Source organism: Schistocerca serialis, chromosome 6, assembly GCF_023864345.2.
Source record: "Schistocerca serialis cubense isolate TAMUIC-IGC-003099 chromosome 6, iqSchSeri2.2, whole genome shotgun sequence".
Lineage (NCBI taxonomy): Eukaryota > Metazoa > Arthropoda > Insecta > Orthoptera > Acrididae > Schistocerca > Schistocerca serialis.
This window is the reverse complement of record NC_064643.1, coordinates 347,908,534-347,921,888: the sequence shown is the minus strand read 5'-3', so window position 1 is coordinate 347,921,888 and position 13,355 is coordinate 347,908,534. Positions and strand designations below refer to the sequence as shown.

The 13,355-nt window shown below is 46.2% G+C and overlaps 1 protein-coding gene across 1 annotated transcript in view; it reads left to right on the top strand.

Annotated features, from left to right (window-relative positions):
- The window catches only part of LOC126483944 (fumarylacetoacetase), a 69,297-nt gene that overhangs the window by 24,664 nt on the left and 31,278 nt on the right, over positions 1-13,355 (top strand). Inside the window, exon 2 of the mRNA XM_050107232.1 lies at positions 13,227-13,337. Coding sequence (XP_049963189.1) covers positions 13,227-13,337 — 111 coding nt within the window. The remainder of the gene's footprint in view (positions 1-13,226; positions 13,338-13,355) is intronic.

Below are 13,355 nucleotides of genomic sequence, written 5' to 3'. Positions count from 1 at the left end.
CTTCCTCAGCGCGGCGTTGTCGGAAGGAGGTGAGCCACGGTCGGACAGAATCCTTCACCGCTCGCAACTTATTATCCCTCACGTCCAGCCACTGAGCCTCCCACCAACGCATGACCTTCCGAGTCACGAAAGACGTAATGGCCTGCAGGGGGACGGAACAGCGAGCAGGAGGTGTGATGGAGCAAGCTTCCTTGGCAGCCGCATCTGCAAGTTCATTTCCAGGAATCCCTATGTGCCCTGGAACCCAGCAGAAAATCACATCCTTACCCTGCTGTTGCAAGAGCAGGAGTGCGTCCTGCACCTCTTGCACCATCCGATCTGCTGGGTACATCTGTTCAAGAGCGTGTAGAGCACTTTGGGAATCGGAGCAGATGATGAATTTCGTGCCACGATGTCGGCGCATATGCTCTAATGCTTGCAGAATGGCAAACAGTTCTGCATAGTAAACTGAGAACTGCTCTGGGAGCCCTATCCGATGGACAGTATCGGGAAACACAGCAGAGCAGCCCATAAAATCCCCCTGTTTAGAACCATCCGTGTAAACAGTAGTAAAATCGGAATGGCGTTCTAAAATCTCAGTAAGTTTAATTTTAAAAAGGTGGTCCGGGGTACAATACTTCCTGTAAGCAGCCAGATCAAGAAGTAATCTTGGCCTTTGTAGTCGCCAGGGAGATCCCCTACTCCATTCCTGGTGGAGGACCTTAATGCCCTCCAGGTGTACCGACTCGAGACTCTCCTTTGCACGGATGCCAAACGGCTTTGTTGCCGCTGGACGGTGGCGGAAGAGACGTGTCAGTGCCGGCTTGGAGTTCGGTTCGCCATGTATCTACACTTATACTCCACAAGCCACGTTCAGATGCGATTACACCTATGCCCCTCGCGCCTAGTCGCCAAGCGGCTATATTTGCTTCACATCGCCGTCCGGCTGTATTTTCTTCATACGCAGGAAAATGTACTCATGTAAGTGCACGCCTCTTTCTCGATATGTGGAGATGCGTGATTCCACAAGCTCCTAGACTGAAGCACGCATGCTGTTCCAGTATTCGAGATGCCTGCTTTACTAGCACGAACTGTCGCTGCAGGCGGAATATTTTGAGATAAAGCCGAAATCGAAGGCCAAGTACTGGGTTAATTAATACTTTTTGGGTAATGCAAGTATGAGCGGGGTGGAAGAGACTAGATGGCAATAACTGCACTCGTTATTTTTGAGTAATACTTCGTTCTGTTGGGACACAGATACCGACGAAAAATGCGAAATACAGAGATGCTATAAAGTAGTTAAAATGTTAGTTCTGGCATCACGGAAGTTTGCAGGCTCTTCTGAAATTTTTGGAAAACTACAATAAGCTAGACTGATGACCACTTAATGTCTCTTTCTCTGGAAAATGAAACGCTTATTTCATTCTTAACGTCTACAGTAAACAGTCCAACAACATGTGAAAACGTGTTTTATTTCTGAACGTGCAACAATGTAGCAGTATATGGAAAGGAAGCACATATCCGTGTATATACACGTCAGTCAAGTATCATCGGCGTTAACAGTGGGAGCAGCTATTTCAGTTGTAATCACAATTCCATTCTTTAATTTGCTGCCCGCATCTCGTGGTCGTGCGGTAGCGTTCTCGCTTCCCACGCCCGGGTTCCCGGGTTCGATTCCCGGCGGGGTCAGGGATTTTCTCTGCCTCGTGATGGCTGGGTGTTGTGTGCTGTCCTTAGGTTAGTTAGGTTTAAGTAGTTCTAAGTTCTAGGGGACTGATGACCGTAGATGTTAAGTCCCATAGTGCTCAGAGACATTTGATTTTTAATTTGCTCTCGTCGACACAAATGTGTGCGAATCAAAGCGGCTCGTAAAGCAACCAGGACGGCTTCGAAACATCAAGGGCCCCAGAATACCCTTCTTCTTCAACGTGTATTTATCTGAAGCACGAAGAACGCTTATTATAAGGGGCAATCAAGAAGTTACAGTTTAAGGGCATTACTGCAGCGTATGTGCAACATAGCGCGACTCCGATGCGAGTATATAAGCACCGACATGTGGACGAGGGATTGATGTTGCATTCGTGTCTTTCCGAAGTTGCATGCGGTAAATGTGTAAACATGAACTATGGCGACTTTCACAGAATGAGATTTTCACTCTGCAGCGAAGTGTGCGCTGATATGAAACTTCCTGGCAGATTAAAACTGTGTGCCGGACCGAGACTCGAACTCGGGACCTTTGCCTTTCGCGGGCAAGTGCTCTACCAACTGAGCTACCCAAGTACGACTCACGCTCCGTCCTCACAGCTTCACTTCTGCCAGTACCTCGTCTCCTACCTTCCAAGCTTTACAGAAGCTCTCCTCCGAACCTTGCAGAACTAGCACTCCTGAAAGGAAGGATATTGCGGAGACATGGCTTAGGCCGGTATTGCACTATCAAATTTCTTTGTCCAATATCTTTGTCAAAGATATTTGATAGTGTAATAGGGACTTTGTCAAATGTCGTCCAATATTTGATCAAATCTAGGGCCTCGCTGTATATTTGATCAAAGAAATCGCTTGTGTTCTGTTCACTGCAATGTGACATGTTACCACATGGAGCGCTAGCATCGCTGCAGCGTTCTGTCGTCTGTAGTGTTTTTATAACCATTGCCGGTAAATACAATTGGCGTGTGCCGACAACTACAAAATTAATAGAGATGTCTGAAGCTGATGAGGCGCTTACAAAAATAGATTAAGAAGATTGGAGACCTGACCTGACCTGACCTGACCTAAACTAACATAACCCTCTCCTGTAGCAAGGAATCGGAGTGTGACAGTGAGCCTGTCTTCTGAAGATGTAGTAGTTCTTAAGTGAATATTGTGCTTTGTGATATGAGGATACACTTCATTGAGCACATACAGAGATGTATGCTCATCCATTCTTAAGTAACTGATGTACGACTTTACGTCTTCCACTGTAAGCTCACGTAACAAGTTTTGTTGAATGCTTTTATCGTGTCGTCGTAAAACCCACGGCTTCACCCAGATTAGATTAGTTTTTCGTTCCATAGATCCGTGCTGAGGAGATCCTCGTGGATGTGGAACATGTCGATTTTTTTAAAGCTGAAATAACAATACTAATAGTATGAATAAATACAATACATCATTCGTTTCTATTAAAAATTTCGCCAATGGAGTAGGAGTTGGCCACTAGTAAGTCTTTCAGGCTCCTTTTAAACTGATCTTTATTTCTAACTAAATTTTTTATGTTTGCTGGCAAATTATTGAAGATGAGTGTTCCTGAGTAGTGGACCCCTTTTTGAACTACTCGTAAAGTAAGTGCTTTTAAGTCCTTGTGCAGATCCTTTTTGTTCCTGGTATTGTATATATGAACTGTTTGCTGGAAAAAGAGATATATTATTTAGGACAAATTTCATTAAGGAGTAAATATACTGAGAGGCAGTAGTTAGTATACCACTCTTTGAAGAGGTTTCTGCAGGACGTCCGTGAATTTACTCCACAAATAATACGTATTACACGCTTTTGGACTCTGAAAACTTTTGTTTGACCTCAAGACTTACCCCAAAATATTATCCCTTATGACATTATGGAATGAAAGTAGGCAAAGTATGCAAGCTTTTTCATTTTATTTTATGTTGCCTGTGCCTGCTAACACTCGAATTGCAAATACAGATTTGTTAAGGCGTTTCTGCAGTTCTGTGGTGTACTCCTCCCAACTGAATTTATTATCAGGTTGTAATCCCAGGAATTTAAGACTGTCAACCTCGTATGTATGGTTCCTTTTTTCCCCCACTTCTTTTCCGCATGTGCACCCAATGCTATTGCGGTACGTGCAACTGCTGCGGTTAATAAGTTGTTGTCAGCCATCTTGAACTTTGACGAAAAATTTGATGACAGTGTAATACCCCTTCTAGCGCTATGTCAAAGATCTTTGTCAAATATATTTGACGGAATATTTGACCACATCTTTGATCAAATCTTTGACAAAGAAATTTGATAGTGTAATACCGGCCTTAGCCACAGCCTGGCGGATGTTTCCAGAATGAGATTTTCAGAAGAGCTTCTGTAAAGTTTGGAAGGTAGGAGACGAGGTACTGGCAGAAGTGAAGCTCTGAGGACGGGGCGTGAGTCGTGCTTGGGTAGCTCAGTTGGTAGAGCACTTGCCCGCGAAAGGCAAAGGTCCCGAGTTCGAGTCTCTGTCCGGCACACAGTTTTAATCTGCCAGGATGTTTCTTATGGCGACTTTATTATCAAATTCTGTTCTTGGTTGCCGCAGGAACTGCACTAATAGACATCCATCGGAGATAGTGTACGGTGCGGCATGTCCGTCGAGAACCACCGATGTGGAATCATGTGACAAGGAGTGCTGCCGCTTCATGATAACTCTCGTCCCCAGATAGCAAATGTCGTAACACAGACCACGATTTTTACAAACATGAGTATGGCGCATACTAAATGCATAAATCTTGTATCTGTTTTGTCTACAATGTGTGTAACATTTCATATTGGATAGTTGTCCGCCCCCGGTAGCTGAATGGGCCGGCACGGTAGCTCAGCGTGTTCGGCAGAGGGTTATCTGCCCTCTGTAATAAAAAAAAACTGAGTTAATCGATCAACAACGAACTTAAACGGATGTCTTACGACGTCCACCCCGAGCAGATACAACGAACGAAAGCGAACAAAATGAGATAAAAAAAGAAAAAAAAAAAGGTCAGCGTGACGGATTGTCAAGCCTCTGGGACCGGGTTCGATTCCCGGCTGGGTGAGGGAATTTTCTCCGCCCAGGGACTGGGTGTTGTGCTGTCCTCATCAGCATCCTATCATCCTCATCGACTGCAGGTCGCCGAAGTGGCGTCAAATTGAAAGAGCGGCACCCGGCGAACGGTCTGCCCGAGGGGGGCCCTAGCCATACCAATAAATAAATAAAATATTGGATAGTTAATTTATTCCTTCCATCTCACCACTTAAGTACATACACAGAAGCGCCAAAGAAACTGGTATAAGCATGCGTATTCAAATATAGAAATATATAAACAGGCAGAATACGGCGCTGCGGTCGGCAACGCCTATATAAGACAAGTGCCTGGCGCAGTTGTTAGATCGGTTACTGCTGCTACAATTTTAGGTTTTAGAGATTTAAGTGAGCTTGAACGTGGCGTTATAGTCGGTGCGTGAGCGATGGGACACGGCATCTCTGAGGTAGTGATGAAGTGGGGATTTTCCCGTACAACCTTTTCACGAGTTTACCGTGTATATCAGGAATCCGATAAAACATCAAATCTCTGACATCGTTTCAGCCGGAAAAAGATCCTGCAAGAATGGGACCAACGACGACTGAAGAGAATCGTTCAACGTGACAGAAGTGCACTCCTTCCGCAAATTGCTGCAGATTTCAATGCTGGGCCATCAACAAGTTTCAGCGTGCGAACCATTCAACGAAACATCATCCCCTGATAACTGCCGAACACAAAACCTTGTGCCCCACCTGAGCACGTCAGCACTGTCACTGGACTGTTGATGACTGGAAACATGTTGCCTGGCCGGACGAGTGTCATTTCACGTTATACTGAGTGGATGAAAGTGTACGGGTATGGAGACAACCTCAAGAATCCATAGACCATTCATGTCAGCAGGGGACTGTTAAAGCTGGTGGAATATCTGTAATGATGTGGGTCGTATTGAAGTTGGAGTGATATGGGACCATGATACATCTATATACGGCTCTGACAGGTGACACATATACGTAAGCATCCTGTCTGATCACCTGCACCCAACCATGTCCATTTTGCATTTCGATGGACTTGGACAATTCCAGCATGACAATGCGACATCCCACACATCCAGAATTGCTACAGAGTGGCTCCCGGAACACTCTTCTGAGTTTAAACACTTCCGCTGGCCACCAAATTCCCCAGAAATCCCCTCAGGGGCTCACCACTCTTTGGCGGGTTCGTGCTTGGCTACAATGGGGGCCCAGCCTTTACAGCATTTTTTCCCTTCCGTGCTGCATGTCTATCCTCTTGCTATTCTTCTTCCCCTCCCGTGGAGAACAAGTCTGGGGTGCTACTAGGAATGTTCTGCATTATCTGTCGCTGACGTAAGAACAGTCTCACCATTGTTTTTTGCTCCCTTTTCCTTTCTTTATTTCCTTTCTTTGTTTCCCTTTTTCTTTCTTTCTGTACGCTCCTGAAGGCTGGTCCATGCGTCTGATGGGTACTGGGTGACTGGGTAACGCGTAATTCCCATCCCCAGGTCGACAGGTAGGGTTCGCACGTACCCCCAGGTACAGGCCAGGCCTAGGGAGGGGTGATTGCCTGAGCTGCAGTCTTCCCAAATTGCCGATTGGTCCCTCTGTCATGTGTTCGGGAGGTGTGACCTGAGGTGTGAACAATCACCTAAGATGGGTTTGCCCCCTTGTGAAGGGGGGCCCCCAGCTGGAAGCAGCGCACAATTGGAGACGCTAGCAATCATGGGGGATTTTGTCGCAATGATACAATCATCTTCACAATCAGCGTCTGCGAACGTAAGCATAAATACGCTAATGATTAAAAGACCCTTCCTGCTGGACCATGGTTCCTTGTGGTCTCTCAAACTGAAGACGGGCAGTCCTTCGCCACGGTAAATCCTTTTGTTAATCAGAAAGGCATTGATGCGATTGCCGGTCCTGTGAAATCCTGCTCTCGTTTACGGAAAGGCACTTTGCTTTTGGAGACTACGTCTGATTCTGAAGCAAAACTACTGCTTGCCGCCTCACTTCTCCATAGCTACCCTGTTTGTGTCGTGGCCCATAGAATTTTGAATTCCTTCCATAGTGTAATTTACACTAGGTTGCTCGACGGTCTGACTGAGGCTGAAATCCGATCTTACCTCTCTGATCAGGGTGTTATTGCCATCCATGTAACGAAAAAGGTAGATTCCTCCTTAGTGCCCACACGCACTCTTTTCCTCACCTTTGATAGAGAGATGCTTCCGTCCAAAACAGGCTATGAAATTATCACCGTCTGGCCGTACATTGCACTGCTACCGTTTTCATCGTTTCAACCTCACTAGAACATCTTGTCGACACCCAGCCAAATGTGTAACCTGTGGCAGATATGTGCACGAGGCCGATTGTCCACCTCCTACTCCCGGGCTGTCCAAGAGATCTGGGTAAAGGAAAAAGTGCCTTATCCAGTCGCTCACAAGTTATTGGCTAGTCACAGACCCTGCGTTCTCCCATCTGGCACCTATAGTTCTGTTCTTGTTACCCCCTCGCTCCATGAAGGACATGGCCGCGACCTCCAATTCAGCTCTGAGGTTGTGAAATCGCCCATCGTCAAGGTAGCATCGCCATCCCCCCGTCAAGTTATGCAACAAGCCATCAAATTCTCGCTTCAAGGGGTGAAGCCACCATCTACCGGTAGGCTGCCAACCAATACCCGAGTCTGCCTCTAACTGGAAAGGCTTGAAGAAGTCCACCCAAGGCAAACGGTCTTCTCCTTTGCTGACTCGAAGGTCCTCTTCGATGATGTCGCCATGTAATACCTTAGCCCGGCCGGCCTCCGTGTCTCTGGTGCGCACCACCAACCGTTTTTCAGCGCTGGACTCCACAGACCAACCGCACAAGCAAGCCCATGCTTCTGTGGACGCCATGGAGCAGGACCCTCCTGCTTCTGTGCCCTGTAGTAGCGACTCTTCACAGGCTGTAGCTCGGCAGCCGCCGAGGTGACACCCCTTCATTTCTTCCTGATCATGACTCTCCTCCAATCGAACGTCCGCGGTCTTAGGTCCCACAAAGAGGATTTATGGCTACTTTTAGCATTGCAGTGTCCCCTTGTACTCTGCCTTCAGGAATCGTAATTGCGCCCTCACAACCACTTTGAGCTTTTGCGTTTCTTCCCGGTTCGTTTTGACCTTCCCTTTGAGGTCGGAATCCCATCTCATGGGGGCGTCATGCTGCTCATACGGGATGACATTCATAGTCAGCCCATCTCGCTGACTACCCATCTTCAAGCTGTTGCAGTTCGACTTTTCCTTCCCCACCTGACTTTTTCCCTCTGTATCATTTATGTCCCTCCATCATTCGATGTCACTAGGGCAGAATTCCTTCAGCTTACTGGGCAGCTACCTCCCCCATTTTTGCTGCTTGTTGACTTTAATGCGCATTACTCCCTCTGGGGTTCTTTCAGGACCTGTCAGAGAGGTGACCTCTTTTCTGACCTTCTTACCCAACTTAACCTCTTCTGCCTTAACACTAGAGCACCCACTCTCCGACTCCTCTAGCACCTATTTCCACTTGGACCTATCCTCCTGCACTGCCCAGCTTGCTCATCACCTTGAGTGGTCCCTTCTTTCTGTCACCTACTCGAGCGACCATTTCCCATGTGATATCAGTTTGCTCACTCCTACCTCATCTGCATGCACACCCAAATGGCAGCTTACTAAGGCTGACTGGCAGCTTTACTGCTCCCTGGCGACCTTCGAAGAACAAGATTTCCCCAGTTGTGATGACCAGATGAAACATCTCACAAACGTTATCCTTACTGCTGCAAAACGTTCCATTCCTGGCAGTTCGTCTTTACCACGCCGTGTCCCAGTCCCTTGGTGGACTGAGGCATGCTGCGACGCAATTCATGCACAGAGACATGCCCTCCGCGTTTTTAAGTGTCAGCTTACAATGGAAAACTGCACTCATTATAAACAGATGCTTGCAAAGTGTCGTCGCGTTCTTCGGGATAGCAAAAGAGCTAGTTGGATTTCAGTCAGTAGTTCTTTTAACAGTTCCACCACTTCCTGTGTCGTGTGGGCCAACCTCCGACGTCTCTCTGGGACCAATATCCATTCCCCCATTTCTGGCCTGACAGTAGCAGATGATGTCATCGTGGACCCCATTGCTATCTCCAACACCTTGGGCCGCCATTTTGCAGACATTTCGAGCTCTTCCCACTATCACCCTGCCTTCCTCCATCGGAAACGAGCGGAGGACGCTCGGGCCATGCCCTTCTCTTCTCCGAATTGTGAGTGCTACAATGCCGCCTTTACTGTGAGGGAGCTAGATCATGCTCTCAGTTCGTCCCGATCCTCCGCCCCAGGGCCATACGCCGTCCACATTCAGATGTTGCAGCACCTTTCTCTTGCGGGCAAGCACTTTCTGCTTAACACTTACAATCGCATCTGGGCGGAGGCCACTTTTCCTGGACGTTGGTGTGAATCTACCGTCATAGCCACACCTAAGCCCAGCAATGACAAAAACCTTCCTTCTAGCTACATGGTGGCTCGAGTCTCGCAATTTGCTGACGAATGCGCAGCGTGGATTTCGAGCGCGGCATTCTGCAATTTCTTTTTTTTTATACTTTGTCCATCCACTTCATGAATGGTTTTCTGCGGAAATCCCAGACTGTGGCCGTGTTTTCCGATTTGGAGAAAGCCTACAACACCTGCTGGAGAACTGGTATCCTCTTTACTATTTACATGTGACGCTTCCGTGGCCGCCTGCTCTTTCAGAAATTTGTAAAAGACCGAGTTTTCAAGGTGCGTGTGGGTTCTGCCTTGTCGGACACCTTTATCGGACACCTTTATTCAGGAAAATGGTGTGCCTCAGGGTTCCGTCCTGAGCGTTGTCCTCTTTGCTACCGCCATTAACCCTATAATGGCCTGTCTCCCGCCGGCTATCTCCGGCTCCCTTTTTGTTGACGATTTTGCCATTTATTGCAGTTCTCCACGGACCTGTCTCACTGTGCGGCGGCTTCAGCGATGTCTTGATCGTCTTTATTCCTGGAGCATCGACAATGGCTTTCGCTTTTCCACTGACAAAACCGTCTGTATGAATTTCTAGCGATACAATTGGTTTCTCCCACCATCTTTACATATTGGGCCTGTTGCTCTTCCGTTCATTGAAACTTCGAAATTCCTGGGGGTTCATGCTCAATAGGAAACACTCTCGGTCCTCCCATGTGTCTTCCTTGGCAGTCTGCTGTACACGGTTCCTCAATCTCGTTTGTGTCCTTCCTGGGGTGCCGAACGAACCACCTTCCTCCGTTTGTACCGTCCCTTGTCCATTCGAAACTCGACTGTGGGTGCTTTGTTTATGTGTCTGCACGTCCATCTCTCTTCCGCCATCCCAACACTATCCACCATTGTGGCATCCGTTTGGCCACTGGTGCCTTTAATACTAGCTCGGTTGAGAGTCCATATGCTGAAGCTGCTGAACTACCACTGCCCTATCGCTGTGACTTTCTCCTCAGCACGTATGCATGCCCTTTGTCTGCCATGTGTGGCCACCAATTCTATGCCTCCTTCTTCAATGATTCCTTTGATCGCCAGTATGGGGCATGTCCCTTTTCTCTGTTACCTCCTGGAGTCCACTTTCGGCACATGCTACAGCGGCCTAACTTCACTCTACCTGCAACTTTCCCAGTGAGTGAGAACCCTTCACCACCTTGGCTTCGTGAAGTGCCCCTTATTAGCCTTGGCCTTCATTCACTTCCTAAAGACACTACTCCAGCATTACTCTATCACCTTCAATTTCACGACCTTCACATGGAACTTCGCGATAGTACCTTTGTATACATTGATGTCTCTCAGACTGACTGTGGGGTTGGGTGTGCCTTCGACATTGGCACCCTTGTCTTTCGATATCGGCTTCCAGCACACTGCTCAGTTTTTACAGCTGAGCTCTTCGCCCTGTCAGGCCACAGAGCACATCCGGTAGTATGTGGCTGCTGACGCTGCTGCCAAGGCTGCAGTCCTCGTACCTCAGCCCGCTAGTTCCTATATTCCTCTAATGATCTCTGTGTTGCTGTCTGTCAGGAGATGGCGTCACTTTGGCATCGCCAGTGGTCCTCCTGTAGTGGACTGGCCAGACAGCCAATCCACTATGACTGGTAGCCGAAAGGCACGCGTTAAGCTCACGCAGGCTGGCGTGAGGTCTGGAACATTACAAGGAAATGAGAACTTAGAAAAACGGACGCAGTTGCTGTAATACTTAACTTTAATCCATAATTGGTGTACATCGCTCTTGACTGTACATACTTCACAAGATAAATATCAAATGCTATGGCGCCTTGCTAGGTCGTAGCAAATGACGTAGCTGAAGGCTATGCTAACTATCGTCTCGGCAAATGAGAGCGTAATTTGTCAGTGTAGCATCGCTAGCAAAGTCGGCTGTACAACTGGGGCGAGTGCTAGGAAGTCTCTCTAAACCTGCCGTGTGGCGGCGCTCGGTCTGCAATCACTGACAGTGGTGACACGCGGGTCCGACGTATACTAATGGACCGCGGCCGATTTAAAAGCTACCACCTAGCAAGTGTGGTGTCTGGCGGTGACACCACACCTCCCTTCAAGGGAACAAGCTCCGGCTTTTTAAGCCTCTTCCAGTGGCTTGGCTGACCAAGTCTCAGCACTCCCACCGGGAGGAGGTCATTTTAACCAGGCTGCATAGTGGACACTGCCTTTTTAGCCATCGTAATTTGATAAGTGGCGCTACCTCACCACTTTGTACACATTGTGCCCAAGCTTTAACTGTCCACCACTTCCTGACGAATGCCATTTTTTAACCGTTTACGTTCCCACTTGGGTTTGCCGTCTGAGTTATCGGCCGCTTTAGCAAATGACGCGTGGGCTGTCGACGTGTTTTACTTTTATCCGCCAAAGCAATGTGGCTAAGGCCATTTAATTTTTAGTTTTGGACTTCCGTTTCTGTATGGTGTCATTTTTTAGCCCTTTCTCTGTGTGCCTGTTTCTAGCAGTCTTCTCTTATGTCAGTTGGGACTGACATATAGTCGTTTTTTAACTCCTCTTTGTCTTTCTGTTCTATAGTTTTGACTTGGGTGTATATGAACCCAGTTGTTTTTTGCGCCCTAAAGAAAAACATAACCAAACCAAACTTAACATACCAACTGATACAGTATCCAAAAAAATCAGTGAATGGTTCAAAGCAAATGGATTGTTATTGAATTTTGACAAAACTCAGTAGACACAGTTCAGTACGAGTAATTCTCATAGAACTCCAGAAGCTCTAAAAACAATGTTCCCAAAGAATGAAATACAAGAAATGTAGAAAGTGTTAAATTTTTGCACCTGCAGATACAGTACAACATTAACTGGAAAGCCTGGTGCCTAGAAGTAATGAAACACCTTAGCTCAACTATGTTTGCACTATAATGTAACTGGATAGATGAAAAAAGTCTACTGACCAAGCAACAGCAGGAGAACACACAGATAAAAAGTATGTTATACTTATGCAAGTTTTCAGAGCCAGTGGTTCTTCCTCCCGGCAGAAGGGCTGAAGGGGAAGGAAGAGGGGCGAAGGAAAAGGACTGGAGAATTTTAGGAAAAGGGGTAGATTTCATAAAAGTCACACAGAATCACAGGTCAGGTGAGACTTACTAGACAATATGAGAAGGAAAGACCTTCTTTCCCTTTCATCCTGTCCAGTAAGTCACCCCTGACCCATGGTTTTAGGTAACTTGTCCAAAATCTATCTCTTTTTTTAAACCTCTCCAGTCATTTTCCTTCACAACTCTTCCTTTTCCTTCAGACCTTCTACCGGAAAAAGGAGCCACTGGCTCAAAAAGCTTGCATAAGTATAAACGTCTCTTTTTTAAGTGTGTTCTCCTGGCACTGCTTGGTGAGTAGACAGTTTTTTATATATCCAGTTAAATTATATTGTCAAAAATTGATTATTTTCGTTTTTATATGTTTGCACTATGCATGATTGCTGCTATAGGTGATGTAAAAAATGAAGAAACTAGTTTATTTTGCATATTTCCATTTAATTCATTAATGGATTGTAGAATCACTTTTTGGGGAAACCATCTTGCAGATACTGTATTTTCACACAACAGAAATATGTTATTAAAATTATATTTTATGTTAATGCTACAACATCCTGCTAAGTTCATAACATTAGTACCAAAAATAATCTCTACAAAAAATTCACAGGGTTAACATTTATACAGAAATGAGTCGGATACATGGGTACACATGTATTCAGTGACCTGTCAGATGTCGGAGCATAGTAAATGTCATGTAGGTAATGTGATGGAGCTACAAACTGAAGTAAATAACTTTCTATTAAGCAGTTTCTTCTATTACATTGAATAATACCTTCACATAAAATCTTAAATATAATGTTTTAGGTTATTTCATAAATATCACTGTAATACAAATAAAACATACTAAATATAAACCAGTTTTAATCACTTAATAAAATGTAACAAGGTGAACCTGCCATGGATTACACATCTGACTACATCCTGTCATTTCAGCCAAGTCATCGCATTGGAGTGGCTATTGGAGATCAGATACTGGATCTCAAGGCCATACGCCATCTCTTCGCAGGACCTCATCTGAAGGACAAGCAACATGTCTTTGAGGAGGTATGACTATTATAAGTT